Source organism: Schistocerca cancellata, chromosome 6 (assembly GCF_023864275.1).
Source record: "Schistocerca cancellata isolate TAMUIC-IGC-003103 chromosome 6, iqSchCanc2.1, whole genome shotgun sequence".
In the NCBI taxonomy this organism is placed as follows: domain Eukaryota; kingdom Metazoa; phylum Arthropoda; class Insecta; order Orthoptera; family Acrididae; genus Schistocerca; species Schistocerca cancellata.
Genome location: NC_064631.1, coordinates 291,923,973 through 291,942,082, shown reverse-complemented (window position 1 = coordinate 291,942,082; position 18,110 = coordinate 291,923,973). Strand labels below are relative to the sequence as shown.

Sequence of the window (18,110 nt, the reverse complement as noted above, 5' to 3'; positions counted from 1 at the left end):
CAAAGAGTCAGGGTCGACAGGTGCTGTTGACGTACCATTGTAAAAACTTGATTAAAACTTCGTACATACCAGTTTTTGTATTATGTCCGTTCCTGAATAACGCACGAGGGGCGTGCAATAAATAATGCAGCATTTTTTTCTCGGCAAATTTCCCTTTAAAAATGCGAAATTTCTTGTGGGACGTCGTGGAATATCCCCGCTTACGCCCCTGTAGTTTCATGAACTTTCGATAGGTGGCGGCGCTATACGTAGCCTTCAAAATGGCGTCTGTAACAGAGGTATGTTCCAAGCAGACAGCTGTCACTGAGTTTCTTTTGTCGAAAAACCAAAGCATCGCAGGTATTCACAGGCGCTTGCAGAATGTCTACGGAGACTTGACAGCGAACAAAAGCACGGTGAGTTGTTGGGCGCGGTGTCTGTCATCACTGCACCAAGATCGCGCAGACCTGTCCGATCTTCCGCGTGCCGTCCGGCGGCGCACAGCTGTGACTCCTACAATTCTGGAACGTGCGGACGCTCTCATTCAAGGTGATCGACGGATCACAATCAAACCTCGCTCTCTGTTGGTAGTCCACTGTTCTTCCTCGTCCCCCCCTACAGATCGGATCTCAGTTCTTCCGATTTCCATCTGTTTGGCTCAATGACGGATGCATTCCGAGGGAAGCATTACGTGGATGATTGGGAGGTTATTGATGCAACAAAATGTGGCTCCAACATCGACCAGTAAAGTGGTAACATGAGGACACACAAGCCTTCCCAATAAGGTGGCGTAAGGCCGTCGCATTTAGTTACAGATCTTGCATCGGAATGTCAGCTGGTTGGCTTGAACATGAACCTTTCCAAAACAAAAGTAATATCCCAGCTGAAGATGTGAAAGTTAAGGACAGTCTAAGAGGTCAGTGAATATGTCTACCTCGGCCAGATTATAAATATGAAGGGAGACATAAGGCCAGAAATCTATCGACGCATCAAGCTTGGCTGGCAAGCATTTGGGAAGAATTCAAAAGTATTCAGATCAAAAATGCCAGTAAATCTGAAGAAATCAGTATTTGATCAATGCATTCTTCCACACAGAACTCTTTTACAAAAGGGAAGGACAGCACAGAGAGCCATGGAGAGATCAATGCTGGGCTATACAAGAAAGGGCAGGAAAAGGGCAGGTGACATCCGGTCTGTGACGAAGGTTAATGACATCTTAGAGAGAGTAGGTTCCTTGAAATGGCAGTGGGCTGACCACGTTGCAAGAAGAAAAGACAACAGATGGACGAAGCTAGTACTGGAGTGGAGTCCGAGAGAGCACCGGAGGCCTAGAGGAAGACCACCAGACAGATGGGACAAAGACATCAAGAAGATCGCTGGTAACACCTGGCAGAGAACTGCCCAGGACCGTCCCACTTGGAGAAGACTTCTGAAAGCCTACCTGAATCCACGACTCGAAGAGGCCACATTATCTGATGATTGAATTGGCTGCTACTGATGATGATGATGATGATGATGATGATGATGATGATGATGATGATGATGATGTCGTAAAACAGGGTTTTGTCGTAAAATAAGGGATTTGAATAAAACGAACCCGCTTTCAGAAAAAAATGTGTTGCATAACTTATTAAACGGCCGTCGTAATATTAATCAACATTTGGTCTGTGGAATACAACTCCCTATGGGGTTTTATGACCATTTCAGCATAACGAAGCAACTTTTTCGGGACTAGAGGCCAAGAAAAAATAAAGACTAAAATACGGTATTACGCTGTCATCATAATGGTCGTAAGGCGAAATTTGGTGGACAGTACCTACGGCAAATAAAAAAAATTATTCACAGTTTTCGGCAAAAACAAAGAACAACTGCCGGCCGGAGTGGCCGAGCGGTTAAAGGCGCTACAGTCTGGAACCGCACGACCGCTACGGTCGCAGGTTCGAATCCTGCCTCGGGCATGGATGTGTGTGATGTCCTTAGGTTAGTTAGGTTTAAGTAGTTCTAAGTTCTAGGGGACTTATGACCACAGCAGTTGAGTCCCATAGTGCTCAGAGCCATTTGAACCAAAGAACAACTTTTTTTAAAATCCAGTCTGCTGATAATCGCACCTTAGTGAGAAATTGAGCTTTTTACATTTATGACAGTTTAGCTTAATTAAGGCGATTAGCGAAATAAATGGACCAGATTTTACAATTCTAATGCACTGTTGTTTAAGCTGAAAGAAGCATGATTATAAACTTAGCTACCCTAACTTCAAATGGTTCCAAGAGTGAGCAGTGAAAAATTTAGGAAAATCCAGTAACACTGACCAGGATACCTCGTTCATCTGACATTAAATGACGCAAATTCTTAATTAAAAGTGAACGAACAGGAACTTGAAACCATCCTGCTGCAACTACCCATACTTAGTCCGTTGAATATACGTCGCGTCTGTTACGTTTTCTACAACGCAGTCCTCAGTCGTAACAAACGACACTTGATTGCCAACGGGCCTTACAAGTAGTTCCAGCACAGCGCGAACTCGTAAGGCAGATGCGCCAGACGTCTATCCCCGGCTCTCGCCCAACTGCCCCTCGTAGCTACGAGTATGCGACACTGGCGAGTCTACTCCCAGGTATTGGCTTCTTCGGAACGCCGGAAGGAAGCGCTCGCGTTGCATGCGAAGTATCCTCGCACGCAAAATATCCTGTACCAGAATTAACTGAACGTGAAAGCGCATCCCACTGAGGCATTACCTGTGGTTCTGGGGCCGCTCGTGTAGCAACATACACGGCGAGTACTCACCTCCCTCCGACGAGTAGCGAAGTGCCGTCCCGCAGCACTCGCAGGAAGTAGTCGGGGTAAGTCTCGTTGCCCGCGAAGCGGAACACCTCTTCGGCCCCTGCAACACAAGGAACACACCATGTCAGCACTGCACCAATAACAGGGGTGTACCGCTACTTCCCTGCTGTTTCAAATGGTTCAAATGGCTCTGAGCACCATGGGACTTAACATCTGAGGTCATCAGTCCCATAGAACTTAAAACTACTTATACCTAACTAACCTAAGGACATCACATACATTCATGCCCGAGACAGGATTCGAACCTGCGACCGTAGCGGTCGCGCGGTTCCAGACTGAAGCGCCTAGAACCGCTCGGCCACAACAGTCGGCTCTGCCGTTTCAAATTGTCTGAATCGTAATCAAAGTTTTGATTATGGCATCGAAAAATAAAATTACGTATTTAATGTTTTTGTCAGAAATGCATTTTAAGTGTATATTCTACGATTTATTTATTATTGTGTTCTTCATTTTTTCGCTACTACTTTCGAGCAAGACTCATTTCATGTGGTAAATGTATAAAAATAAAACCGAGATGATATACACACACTGACGGGAGAAATCTGCACACCAAAAAATAATTTATGTAAAGTAATAAAATTTCGTAAGTACATTAGTCTAGATAACATATTTAAGTGATTAACATTACAAGATCACAGGTTAATGTGAGCGCGAAGTAAGGCGTTGCAAATGTAATGCTGGTACATTAATAAGCGTTGTAAGAAGCAGAATGTTGAATGTAAGCACGCAAACGTGCAATCATTATGTTGTATAGCTACCGGATATCTATTTGTGGGAGGGAGTTCCACGCCTGTTGCACTTGATCGGTCAATGCAGGGGCGGTTAATGCTGTTTGTGGATGACATTGAAGTTGTCCGATGGTGTCCCACGTGTGCTCGACTGGAGACGGATCTGGTGATCGAGAAGACCAAGGCAGCATGCTGACAATCTGTAAAGCATGTTGGGTTACAACAGCGGTAAGTGGGCGAGCGTTATCCTGTTGGAAAGCACCCCCTGGGATGCTGTTCATAAATGGCAGCACAACAGGTCAAACCATCAGACTGACGTACATATTTTCAGTCAGGCTACATGGAATAAGTAACCACGAATGTGGTCCTGCTGTCTTACGAAATCGCACTGTAGACTGTAATTCCAGGTGCAGGTCCAGTGTGTCAAGCATGGAGACAGGGTGGTAGCTGGGTCTCAACTAGCCTCCTTTTGATGAACTCACAGCCACAACGGGCACCGAAGCAAATCAGCTTTCATCAGGGTACAGCACACCAGACCTCCACCCTGCCCTCCAATGAGTTCTCACTCGACATCACTGAAGTCGCAGATGGCGGTGGTTTAGGATCAGTGGAATGCACGCTACAGGGCTTCCGGCTCACAGCCATCCATGAAGTAACAGTTCGTTGTGTCACTGAGGTACCAACTGCTGCTGCAGATGCACTACGACACGCCAGAACCGTACACCGAACACGTTGGAGCCGCGCGGTTTGAGGCGCCCTGTCACGGATTGCGCGGTCCCTCCCGCCGGAGTTTCGAGTCCTCCCTCGGGCATGGGTGTTTGTGTGTTGTTCATCCCATAAGTTAGTTTAAGTAGTGTGCAAGTCTAGGGACCGATGACCTCAGCAGCTTGTTCACACACATTTGAACGTGATGGTCTTCCCTTTTGGTAGTGCCACGTGGCCTTATGGAGCCGGGACTTGTTGCAACCGTACATTCTCGTGACCACCGCTGCCTGCAGTCACATGCAGTGGCTACATTCCTGCCAAGTCTTTCCACAATATCTCAGAAGGAACATCCAGCTTCTTGTAGCCCTTTGTACAAGACCTCGTCCAAACTCAGTGAGGTGTGGATAATGGCGTCTTTGTCGCATTAAAGGCATTCTTGACTAACACGAACTCATCATGTTCAACCTCAAAGGTAACTAACGCTGACGACAATATGTAAAGCAAACCTGGTTTGCATCCTCACAGTGGCGCAACTTGCGCCACTCTTAAGCGACAGGCGCTGAAATTTCAGACAGACATCATCTTCCAGATGTAGAAACACGCCTTCCAACTTTCGTTTATGTCGCACAACTTCTTCTTTGTATTGCGGGGCAGTGTACATACACGCGTTTGTTATATATGGACACCGTTTACTTGCATTTGCAGGATCTTTAATATTGTTTATGAACTACGACATTATCATATTTAGGATTTCATTCGATCTTCCGCATCTGATGGACATTTAGCCAGGTAAAATGTACACTCGACATACAGTTAAAGACAAATTGATGACATAATATTGTATAAGAACATACAGATACAAGTGTAACCAACAACTTTTTTAAGCCTACTGTTTGACATCTACAGGGCGTTTACAAGTAAACTTCCGCTACTTGACGGGGCCCCCATAAAAACGAGCGACCGTAGGACAATGAAAACTTGCCGCAACGTTTGGAAGAACACTGAAAGAAACACATTTTTATTTCCGCATAAGGGGGTACATTTCTTAATTTCATACGTTGTTTACATTCCACATTACAAAAGGTGCTCAATGCGACGACCATCATCTGCGACAGCCTGTAACCGCACTAGAGATACCATTGCACAACTGTTCGCAGCACTTTTCGAACGGTGCACCACGCAATGTTCAGCTGTCGAGACACAGCAAGTGCACTGCTTCAAGATCGCATATTGCGTTCAGTATTCTCAGCCATGACAATTTATGACGCAATTGGCTGTCGACTTCTCCCAGGAGCATTTGCCAAAGCGCCAGTTAATTCGAACTTCCGCATCACGTTCTTCAACTCCGCTGCGGTAAGAGGATCTCTTCGTAGTCGTTTAACACAACAATACTCGCACAGAGCAGCAGCGCTATTGCTGTTGTCTTGACAGAAGAGCTTTACGAGTAAAGCCCTTTTCGCCTTATCCAGTTCCATGTTGACATACTGCAACTGTAATGCACACTGATGCTTGTGCTTCAAGCCTACGTCGCTGTACGCCGTACCTTCAGCGGCGCCTAACGGTAAGTAATGGAACCCTGTGGCGCACAACCTGATCATCATTCCTGTAAAATTGGGAACCTAATGCCAAATAGTTCTCCGTTTACACTGCCTCAAGTAGCAAAAGTTTAATTATAACCACCCTATATGTAACATATTCACAATAGATTTGGTTACTGTACAGGAAAAGACATAGAACCAATATAACAACGTTAATGATTAAGAAAGCTATTGTGGCACAAATATAGATATGGGCAAAACGTAAGTATACATATACACTTTTAACAAATGTATTTGACACGCTGTGTAAAATTTTACAGTGTAGTTCGACGGAGAAAGATCTTATGGCACCACAAATATACGAAATAACACGAAAAAGAATAAAAAGAAAATGATACAAATGTTCGATGCCTTAGCTGAAATAATTGTACGTATGTATAAAATATATATAAGATGAAACGACTGTTATCATAGCTACAAATGCTGCATTATTACTACAAAGGTATTTTCTTGATGGCTTGTAAAAATTTAAAAAGATATTCATTAAATGCCGGATTACTCACTGCAAGTAGAATGACCAATCTATTGGGAAATACTGCATTCAGACGACCTAAGTGTGGCAAACACCTGTTCCTCTCTCATTTTACGCATGCGAAGACGATGTGACTGATGCTTCTTTACTCAGTGTTAGCACAGTCACAGCACAGAGATGGATTAGTTCCAAAGCGGTGAAGGTGCAATGGAAAACTACTCTCGTTGTATCTTAGTCTGCAGGTACCGGATATCAACCATCTGTGTAAGCGTAGGTCGTGAAACCAGTATGTACGTGGACTAAAAGGCTGAATGCAGGCGAACTATCTTGCCCTGAATAACAGCGAGGCCTTCCAGTTCTCTTGACATCTTTGAAAGGCAACTTGTAACATTTTTTTAACAGTTAAAAAAAAAGGCTCTATGGAGTACACTTTCTGAATGCTGAGCTATCCAGGAAAATACGGAAAGCAGATTCGAAAAGGCTTCAGGTATGAGACACCACTTATAAAACGCAGCTTATTCCACTAACTACCGTTGTAATTGCAAAACAACACGGATGCCGTCCGTGTAAATATGGTTGTGGATAATTTTTATTCTCTCTCTCTCTCTCTCTCTCTCTATCCCCCCCCCCCCCCCGGAGCGACATTCCATACATAATAAAACGATCCTAAAAGTCTCTTTACGCATTTATGTTAATTTGTCGGTGTGTGGCATGTTTGCTACGATGTAATCAACAGTTTTGTATGTAAATTCCTCCGTACTAGATTGTTAGCAAGGTAATGTTACAGACAGAATCGAGCCGTGTGTTCCGAAATTATCCAAACTATTACAAAGAGCGAAAGTGCAAGAAATAGTAATTGCTATCGTGCAAAAGCTACCTACAATACATAGATTAAAATGTGCACAGTTGTCGAGCAAGGCAATATACATAGAGAGGAAGAAATACAACAACGTTGTGCCATAACGCGGCCTCTGGTGGGGATGTACATCTTTTCTATCACCTAAGGCGATGGTCGCGGGTTCGAGATCCGTCTCGGCTATGAGTATTCCTTTCAAATTTGGCGTTACGTAATATGCACTCTACAGATGCAGGAATTAAACACATGCACGCCGATTAAAACAAAACAGGATGAGATAATTTGATACAAGGCGGTCTCTTTTGTCTATTTTCTATGCGTCTAAATATGCCACCGTGCATTTATAGTTTGTACACTGCGGAGACAGAAGTTATGAGAAACCATCTAATATCGAGTCGGACTCCTTTCTCCCGGCGTAGTGCAGCAACTCGACGTGGCATCGACTCAACAAGTCCCCTGCAGAGATACTGACCCGTACATCCTGTACAGGCGTCGAAACTGGCGAGGCTGCTGCTGGTATACGATTTTGTGCACTAACTGATCTCTTGATTACGCCCCACAAATGTTCGATGGATTCATGTCGAGCGATCTGGATGGCCAAATTATTCGCTCGAATCGTCCAGAATGTTGTTCGAACCAATAGCGAACAACTGTGGCCCGGTGACATAGCGCACTGTCATCCACAAAATTTCTATTACTGTTTGATAACATGGAGACCATTTTTTGCAGCCATCCATGGACTTCAAGTAGCTGAACATAACGAACTCCAGTCAGTGATCGGTTCAATTTGACCAGAGTACGCAGTCCATTCCATGTAAACACCACCTGCCCCACTGTGAAGCCACGACGAGCGTGTGTATTGTTGACAACTTGGGTTCATTGCTTCGTGGGGTCTGCACTACAATCAAACCCTACCATCAGCGCTTACGAACTGAAACCGGGAATCATCTAACCAGGCCAAGGTTTTCCAGTCATCTACGGTCCAACTGCTTTGGTCACGAGCTCAGGAGAGGCGCTGCAGGCGATGTCACGCTTGTATCAAAGTCACTCGCGTCGGTCGTCTGCTGCCATACCCCATTAACGCCAAATTTCGCCACACAGGTCTAACGGATACATTCGTCGTACGTTCTACATCGATTTCTGCGGTTATTTCACGCAGCGTTGCTTTCTGTTATCACTGACAACTGTAAGCAAACACCACTGGTCTCGGTCCTTGTTGTTGTTGTTGTTGTTGTCTTCAGTCCTGAGACTGGTTTGATACAGCTCTCCATGCTACTCTGTCCTGTGCAAGCTTCTTCATCTCCCAGTACCTACTGCAGCCTACATCATTCTGAATCTGCTTGGTGTATTCATCTCTTTGTCTCCCTCTACGATTTTTACCCTCCACGCTGCCCTCCAATGCTAAATTGGTGATCCCTTCATGCCTCAGAACATGTCATCGGCGAACCTCAAGGTTTTTATTTCTTCTCCATGGATTTTAATACCTACTCCGAATTTTTCTTTTGTTTCCTTCACTGCTTGCTCAATATACAGATTGAATAACATCGGGGAGAGGTTACAACCCTGTCTCACTCCCTTCCCAACCACAGCTTCCCTTTCATGCCCCGCCCCTCAACTCTTATAACTACCATCTGGTTTCTGTACAAATTGTAAATAGCCTTTCGCTCCCTGTATTTTACCCCTGCCACCTTCAGAATCTGAAAGAGAGTATTCCAGTCAACATTGTCAAAAGCTTTCTCTAAGTCTACAAATGCTAGAAACGTAGGTTTGCCTTTCCTTAATCTAGCTTCCAAGATAAGTCGTAGGGTCAGTATTGCCTCACGTGTTCCAATATTTCTGCGGAATCCAAACTAATCTTCCCCGAGGTCGGCTTCTACCAGTTTTTCCATTCGTCTGTAAGGAATTCGCGTTAGTATTTTGCAGCTGTGACTTATTAAACTGATAGTTCGGTAATTTTCACATCTATCAACATCTGCTTTCTTTGGGATTGGAATTATTATATTCTTCTTGAAGTCTGAGGGTATTTCGCCTGTCTCATCTTGCTCACCAGATGGTAGAGTTTTGTCAGGACTGGCTCTCCCAAGGCTGTCAGTAGTTCTAATGGAATGTTGTCTACTCCTGGGGCCTTGTATCGACTCCGGTCTTTCAGTGCTCTGTCAAACTCTTCACACAGTATCATATCTCCCGATGATGATGATGATGTTTGGTTTGTGGTAGAGATGGGGGATCCGCTCTTGAACTAATTCATAGAGTTCAATCTTTCAAAGGAGTGAACAATCAGTGATTCAGAAAAAAAGAACGGTAGCTCCAAACGTTTCCCACGGCAGAGAGAGAGAGAGAGAGAGAGAGAGAGAGAGAGAGAGAGAGAGAGAGAGAGAGAGAGAGAGACGGAGCATATCAGCAGCGCCTCTGCTGGTCAGAGCACAGTGCACGCCACACAACACAGCCAGCGCCGGCCTCTGCCCTGCTTCTACCTTGGCTGCCTGCATTGTGCAGTGCCCCATTGGATTTTGTGTTTCACATATGCCGTGCCATCTCTGTGCGTCGTCTGCCGTGTGCACTGTGCAGTGTCTGGCACAGCTTAACTTCGCATCGCACTCTGTCGGCGATCGTTTCAGTCGCACGTCCTGCCCTCTGGGCAGTTGACGCGAGCAACAGGACAGAGAGCCACCCAGCGGATAACATAGGAACTACTTGCAACAACCTGCTCGCAAGGGAACGGACGATTTGTCTCGGAGCGGGTGAGTTCCCCGCTCCCCCCACCGTCGGAACTCGCCCGCTCAACGCTCACCCCACTGTCTCGACTCTAGCCAGAGCGTTGAGCAAAGCGACTTAGGTGTCACTGTGGTCTCTGCGGTCTCAGCTCACGCAGTAATACAGCTCGCGGCTCGACCTACTTGACTCAGCGCCTCTGCATCGGAGTCCGTCTCTACTGGATATTGTTCTTCGTAGTAATACCGCTATGTATATTACATTATTATGTTATGTATACATCAATTGTTTTTATTTTATTTTTATTTGTTGAAACTGATTAGATTAGGTTCCTGATGACTCCTCTTATTTTTTTATTATGGACACTCGAATTTACGCTTTAATTACGAGCGAACCGATAAACGTATCGCAAAATGTGATACGCAAAATGTGATACACCAATATTTTCCTTGTTTTATTCTGCGCAAGGCTATATGCAGCACTTTCGTTTTACAGTCAAATTTATATATTTTTTTCTTATTCTGGTACGGATTTTGCGATTTTAGGCGTCTTCGGAAGGAAACGTTCACTTTAAAAATATATGGCTTGCGATGTATTTGTATGAGGTTAATGAAATTTTAATACATTATAGCCAAATATATTGTTAATGTAAATCTCAAGTTACAACATTTTCCGATCACCCAAAAAAACCACGATAGTGCAAAATAAATCAATAATCAAAAACTTTGTCATATCGTGGAAATTTCAATAAACAATACAAAATTCTTACTCATTATCTGTGTTACTTCAAAATAGGATCAAATAAGATCAAAATACAGGTATAGTACTGGAATAAACCAAGTTTAAAGGGCAATGTGCCTTCCATTTATTTTCTATTGTAAATGAGTGGTGAGTCATGAAAAAGAGCTAATTCATTTCAGGGAGTGAACAGTTCAGATCCAATCTCTGAAAAGAACAGTTTTGCCCATCTCTAGTTTGTGGGGCGCTCAACAGCGTGGTTATCAGCGCCCGTACAATTACCCAATCTTTGCTCAGTCCAATTGCGCCACTTGCCTGGATGATGATGAAATGATGAGGACAACACAAACACCCAGTCATCTTGAGGCAGGTGAAAATCCCTGACCCCGCCGGGAATCGAACCCGGGACCCCGTGCTCGGGAAGCGAGAACGCTACCGCGAGACCACGAGCGGCTGACTCATATCTCCCATTTCATCTTCATCTACCTCCTCTTCCATTTCCATAATATTGTCCACAAATACATCGCCTTTGTACAGACCCTCTAGATACTTCTTCCACCTTTCTGCTTTCCCTTCTTTGCTTAGAATTGGGTTTCCATCTGAGCTCTTGATATTCATACAAGTGGCTCTCTTTTCTCCGAAGGTCTCTTTAATTTTCCTGTAGGCAGTATCTATCTTACCCCTAGTCTGATAAGCCTCTACATCCTTACATTTGTCCTTTAGCCATCCCTGCTTAGCCATTTTGCACTTCCTGTCGATATCATTTTTGAGACGTTTATATTCATTTTTGCCTGCTTCATTTACTGCATTTTTTATATTTTCTCCTTTCATCAATTAAATTCAATATTTCTTCTGTTACCCAAGGATTTCTACTAGCCGTCGTCTTTTTACCTACTAGATCCTCTGCTGCCTTCACTACTTCATCCCTCAAAGCTACCCATTCTTCTTCTACTGTATTTCTTTCCCCCATTCCTGTCAATTGTTCCCTTATGCTCTCCCTGAAACTCTGTACAACCTCTGGTTTAGTCAGTTTATCCAGGTCACATCTCCTTAAATTCCCACCTTTTTGCAGTTTCTTCAGTTTTAATCTACAGTTCATAACCAGTAGATTGTGGTCAGAGTCCACATCTGCACCTGGAAATGTCTTACAATTTAAAACCTGGTTCCTAAATCTCTGTCTTACCATTATATAATCTATCTGAAACCTGTCAGTATCTCCAGGCTTCTTCCATGTATACAACCTTCTTTTATGATTCTTGAACCAAGTGTTAGCTATGATTAAGTTGTGCTCTGTACAAAATTCTACCAGTCGGCTTCCTCTTTCATTTCTTACCCCCAATCCATATTCACCTACTACGTTTCCTTCTCTCCCTTTTCCTACTACCGAATTCCAGTCACCCATGACTATTAAATTTTCGTCACCCTTCACTATCTGAATAATTTATTTTATTTCATCATACATTTCTTCAATTTCTTCGTCATCTGCAGAGCTAGTTGGCATATAAACTTCTACTACTGTAGTAGGCGTGGGCTTAGTGTCTATCTTGGCCACAATAATGCGTTCACTATGCTGTTTGTAGTAGCTTACCCGCATTCCTATTTTTTATTCATTATTAAACCTACTCCTGCATTACCACTATTTGATTTTGTATTTATAACCCTGTATTCACCTGACCAGAAGTCTTGTTCCTCCTGCCACCGAACTTCACTAATTCCCACTATATCTAACTTTAACCTCTCCATTTTCCTTTTTAAATTTTCTAACCTACCTGCCAATTAAGGGATCTGACATTCCACGCTCCGATCCGTAGAACGCCAGTTTTCTTTCTCCTGAGAACGACGTCCTCTTGATTAGTCCCCGCACGGATATCCGAATGGGGGACTATTTTACCTCCGGAATATTTTACCCAAGAGGACGCCATCATCATTTAACCATACAGTAAAGCCCTCGGGAAAAATTATTGCTGTAGTTTCCCCTTGCTTTCAGCCGTTCGCAGTACAAGCACAGCAAGGCCGTTTTGGTTATTGTTACAAGGCCAGATCAGTCAATCATCCAGACTGTTGCCCCTGCAACTACTGAAAAGGCTGCTGCCCCTCTTCAGGAACCACACGTTTGTCTGGCCTCTCAAAAGATACCTCTCCGTTGTGGTTGCACCTACGGCACGGCTATCTGTATCACTGAGGCACGCAAGCCTCCCCAAGGTCCATGGTTCGTGGGGGGGTTCTCGGTCCTTAAGTGAAGGCAATCGGCCGCTGCGTTGTCCCTGGGGAGTGTTAACGCCTGAAATTTGTATTCTCCACACACCCTTGACACTCTGGATCTCTTAATACTGAATTCCCTAACGATTTACGAAATGGAGTGTCCTGTGCGTCTAACTCCAACTACCATTCCACGTTGAAAGTCTGTTAAATCACGTTGTGCGGCCATAATAACGTCAGAAACCTTCTCACATGATTCACCTGAGAACAAATGACAGCTCCGCCAATGCACTGCCCTTTTATACCTTGTGTAGGCGATACTACCGTCATCTGTGTATGTGTATAACCTATCCCATGACTCTTGTCACGTCAGTGTAAAACACGCACAGTTGTCGACCACGAGAATGCACGTAAGGAGGAGGAAATACAGAAAAGCTGCGCCGTAACGCGGCCAAGTAAATTGTCTCTGGTGTTACTTCTTTAAAATTTGGCGCTACGGAATATGTAGCCAATAGAGACAGGATTCAAACACGTGTACGTCGACTGTAAATGAAACAGAACGTGATAATTTAATACAAGATAGTGTCTATATGTCTATTTTCTATGCATGTACATTGTAAATTTATAGTCTGTATACCACTAACAGTTATTATTGTGATGATAACATTGGGCTCTTGAGATAGGAAGTTTGAATAAAGAGAGTATTTGGTTGGCGAAGAGAAGAGAGATAGTGGAGTACGGTTCCTGGCGGGGAAACCACAGTCCGGGCTATGTCCGAAATCCCTCCGCCGCGCCGCATGGAGTCAGGGCACGCGATACTGTTGACGGAGATCCGTGCGTCGGATGGGGACGTCGAACTCGGCGGCCACCCTAGATGAGTACCCAGCACAAGTTCTACCCTCTCTGGTCACCCATATCGAACACTAACAACATTATCGTGACAGTTTTTTTGTGTCATTGAGGATCTTTGGAGTACAGCGAGGTTGTTCCCGTGATAGCCTGTTGGGTAAATTTAGAGATCGGTATTCGAGGACTGAGACTGCATAAGAGTATGTCCCGTTCTATACGTCGTGTTCGAAACGACGCTGCAGATGTTCATTCTCCTCGCCCGTTATGAATGGCCGGACGGGTGGGGGGTGGGGGGGAGGGGGCGGCAGCTGCCAGTGGTACAAACGTTCCGCACCGGTGTCCTTGCAGCTTTAAAATGTAAATAAAGACGATCCAAATATGATCACAAGGTGAAAATTTTTAAGATCTTTGAAAATCTATGAAAGTATGATTTAAGTTGATGTTTACATAACAGTAACACTGTTGTGATTTCTCAGAGTTTCTCCACTCGACTGATTAATAGTGTTGATTTTCTCTTCTGTTTAAATTAAAATCGAAAGGCTGAAAGATAAACATAAAACAAAAATGTACAGCGTATTTTAAACCGTTACAGAAACGGTGATGTTCTCGTAGAAAAACCACTGTACTTTCACTAAAAAATCTAAAGGACTTTCAGAGGGAGAAAAAGGATTTGGGGAGGGTAAAACGTTTTCTACAGGGGTGAAGGATATGGATATAGAAATAGTGGTGCGTTCGGTATTATCTACTGAAAAGAAAGTAGATGATTGAGTGGGCAGTGGGAAGACAGCAAATGAGGGGCAGTCTGCTGTGTGGGTGGCTCTGTGGTATCAAGAGGAGAAGGGATGGGTAAAGAAGAGAGGGAAGACGGAGGAGAGGAGCTCTGGTGTGGAGTAGGGAAGGTGGGGAAGAGTTATACAGTCTGTTAAGTAATAGCGTGGCCGCCATTACACACAGATGGTAAAATATACCCCCTTAGTTCTTTCACAATCCAACAGAGGGAACCTTTGTCCTTCACGCAATGTCCACAAGGCATTAGTTTACTTTGAATTCTTGACTGAGATACACAAAAGATAAATGAATGCAGCTTACGCGTCGCGTTTATCGAAGATGTTTGATGACTACTGCCAAACGTTGCTTCATCGACAAAAATGAAGACTGGATACTGCAGAGTGACAATATTGCGAAACTCCGCAATAAGCTTTGTAACGACAGGAAAAAGGAGAAAGGTGCGCAGGCACCAGATTGGCGCTCACGATCGCCTGACGCTAATCCTATTGAAAATGTATGGTCTGACGTCAAAATGAAGTTGCAAGGAAGAAAGATTTTCACTTTGATACAACTGCCAATCCCATTTCTACGGATTCGGAGGTCTCTTCCACGTGAATAGGCGGAAAACCTGGTTTCGAGCATGCCAAGCAATTATCAAAACTGCAGGTGACTGGACGTATTATTAATTGTAATTGCATTCTTGTTTTCTTAATATATGTCAAACATTTCTCTACTGATGATCCGACCACTATCTTTCTTAACAGAGTGTAACAGGTGAGACGCATAAATATCGGAGCGGATTTCATTGTCTGGGCGAGGGAGTCAGTTGGAGTTCCGTTGGTATAGGATATGGAGTGTGTGTAGATAAAGTTAGCGTCGGTGGGATGTGTTGGTATTGGCGCAGCAGCATATCGATATTGGTAATCAGAGGGGAAACCATGTGGTTTGTGGATAGTAGAGGATACGCGGAGGTGTTCGAAGTGGGTGAGGAAGCGTGGAAAACTGATGAGATGGTACAGGATCCATACGGGCGGAGGTAAGCAGATGCAGAAAGCGCGAAAATTGTTGAAAGTTCGGCTTTTTACAGTTATAGTTAAAATAATTTATCGCCGATGAGCGGTGACTGGGCTGCTACGACCCTCCACCCTCACATCCCACTCGTTCCTTTGGTTTAGAATAGAGGATGTGATTATCAATAAAGCAAAAGAATAGCCACGTTGATACTCAAGCAGTTCCAAACTCCGCTGTCCTTGCAGCCGCACAATCCCTCTGTTATGTAGCCCTACCAAGCGTCCCTTTGTACTAGACGTTATAGAGTGTGAATCCACTATTCAATTACGCCGAGCATTCCGCATTTTACGAGTCAAATAAATTCACAAGGCGTGGGTTACATATGCTGATGAAGAAGACCCTTGCTGGTCCTATCGTGCCGTATGAAATTTTTGAGGACATACAATATGAGGTGTCCTGAGAGATTGGCAGCGGTGGACTTGCAATTCCTGAAACAGTAACGTGCCGTGCAATAAAACACTCTTCATATGAAATCGTAAAACCTGCACTTGCTGGAACCACCGCACACTAGCAATCTCAAGAAAAGATTCAGATGTAAAGTGGCATTCTTTCGGTGACGGGAAATGTAAATTTTGACGGAGAGTTAATTTTATTTATTAGAGTATTGCCCGCTTCATATTCCCGGAAAATTAAGTTCACATCGTGCAATTCTGGGATAGGAGTAACAGTAGACCATTGCGTAGAGTGGCGAACGTGCTCTGGGCCACTGCTAGAAGCAAAATGTATGAAAATACCTTTACCTGGCAGAACCCTATCAAATTTATACCTTAAAATGTTTTCCCAACTTCAAATAAATTCACTTCACGGTTGCGTGATTGTTAACAACTTGAATTTAAATGCTATCTTAACAATGCAATGTGGAACGACAGATAACATTGTTGACAAAAAAACTATCAATTAAAGAGGCTAATCCAGCATATGAGAGCCGGCCGGAGTGGCCGAGCGGTTCTAGGCGCTACAGTCTGGAACCGCGCGACTGCTGCGGTCGCATGTTCGAAACCTGCCTCGGGCATGGATGTGTGTTATGTCCTTAGGTTAGTTAGGTTTAAGTAGTTCAAAGTCCTAGGGGACTGATGACCTCAGCAGTTAAGTCCCATAGTGCTCAGAGCCATTTGAACCAGCATACGAGAAATTGAACAATTTTAATATCACCTTATTTGTAATATTCGTCTAGAGCGTACCGAATAGTCCATACATGACGGATTCAGATTACTTTAAAATGAGAGACTGACAAGACAAGAATCTTGCAATAGACAAGTACAGCAGGCTACTCCGCTAGAGTGTTGTTCTGATCTAAGCTTCAGCGTCTGTCACTCTACATGTAGGTTCCTTGAAAATGGCGTGTGTCCCGTACTTGCAAGTACACGATTTATCGCCGATGACTGCGCTGGCAATGTTATTTAATTCATTAATTTATAATAACTATAAAAGGATACTCACTGTCATCATTTCAAACTGTTTTAACATACGTTGAAGTGTGATCGTTACAATGAAACATACGGTAAAATCTAATTCATATGAATAAAATCCGTATCTAAAATCAGAACAGATATTTGTGAAATTACCATACAAGCTACTGGCAGTAATCAATACAAGTGGTACAAAGGATTTCAAAACCAAATTTTATGGTTCAAATGGCTCTAAGCACTATAAGACTTAACATGTGAGGTCATCAGTCCCCTAGACTTAGAACTACTTAAACCTAACTAACCTAAGGACATCACACACATCCATGCCCGAGGCAGAATTCGGACCTGCGACCCCAAAGCCGCGTGGTTCCGGGCTGAAGCGCCTAGAACCGCTCGACCACAGCGGTCGGCTCGAATTTTATGACCAGTGATGAAATAAAGCAGCAAGCATTAAAACAACTATTGTATTTCAGTTTGCTAGGAACGCCGCATATAATTTGTTTGCCAAGTAATGTCGTCTGCCATGTGACCCATGCACAGACACGAGATCTTAGAATTGGATTGTGCTCGAAGTGTTTTTTTTTTTTTTTTTTATTTGGATCTAAGTAACCAGCTGATGAAAAATTAATCCAGGAGAAAGGTGTTTTAGACAGTCGTGTAAAGGAGTGTCATAAATACTAATTTAACAATCTTACGATCAATGAAAAAATCCATTGCACAATAGACTGATCGTGTGACTTACAATGGAATGTTCCAATCCGTCATGTCGAAACCTACCCTGAAATTTTTCATTAAGGAAAAATACTTCTGGCCGTTTGTAACGGCGGTTTGTAAAGTCCTTCCTGGCTAGTGCGGAATCAGCGACTTCCAAAGCGCAAACACGAGAATTTTAAGCCGTTAAACCATACCAAAAATGCCTCAAATCATTAATTTTTTGAGTAACTTCCAGTTCATATCAAACTTCTAAACTGCTGCAGATGTAGTTCTTACACGAGTGATTCGCAGAGGAAAGAAAATCATGGCAGCGTAGGATGTTACATTACTTCCAGCAATCGGGGCTTTAATATATTGACATTAAAATTTTATAACAATTCCTGTTACACCGTTTTTATCATAATTTTGAATAATGTATATTTTGCTAACAATGGAACAGTTCCTTCTTTATTCCCTGTAGCGTCACAAAAA

At 43.6% G+C, this 18,110-nt stretch overlaps 1 protein-coding gene across 5 annotated transcripts in view; it reads right to left on the bottom strand.

Annotated features, from left to right (window-relative positions):
• Nucleotides 1-18,110, bottom strand: part of LOC126190670 (semaphorin-1A) — a 925,653-nt gene that overhangs the window by 475,660 nt on the left and 431,883 nt on the right. For all 5 annotated transcript variants that reach the window (XM_049931116.1, XM_049931118.1, XM_049931117.1 and 2 more), the window contains exon 3: nucleotides 2,764-2,860. In XM_049931116.1, coding sequence (XP_049787073.1) covers nucleotides 2,764-2,860 — 97 coding nt within the window. The remainder of the gene's footprint in view (nucleotides 1-2,763; nucleotides 2,861-18,110) is intronic.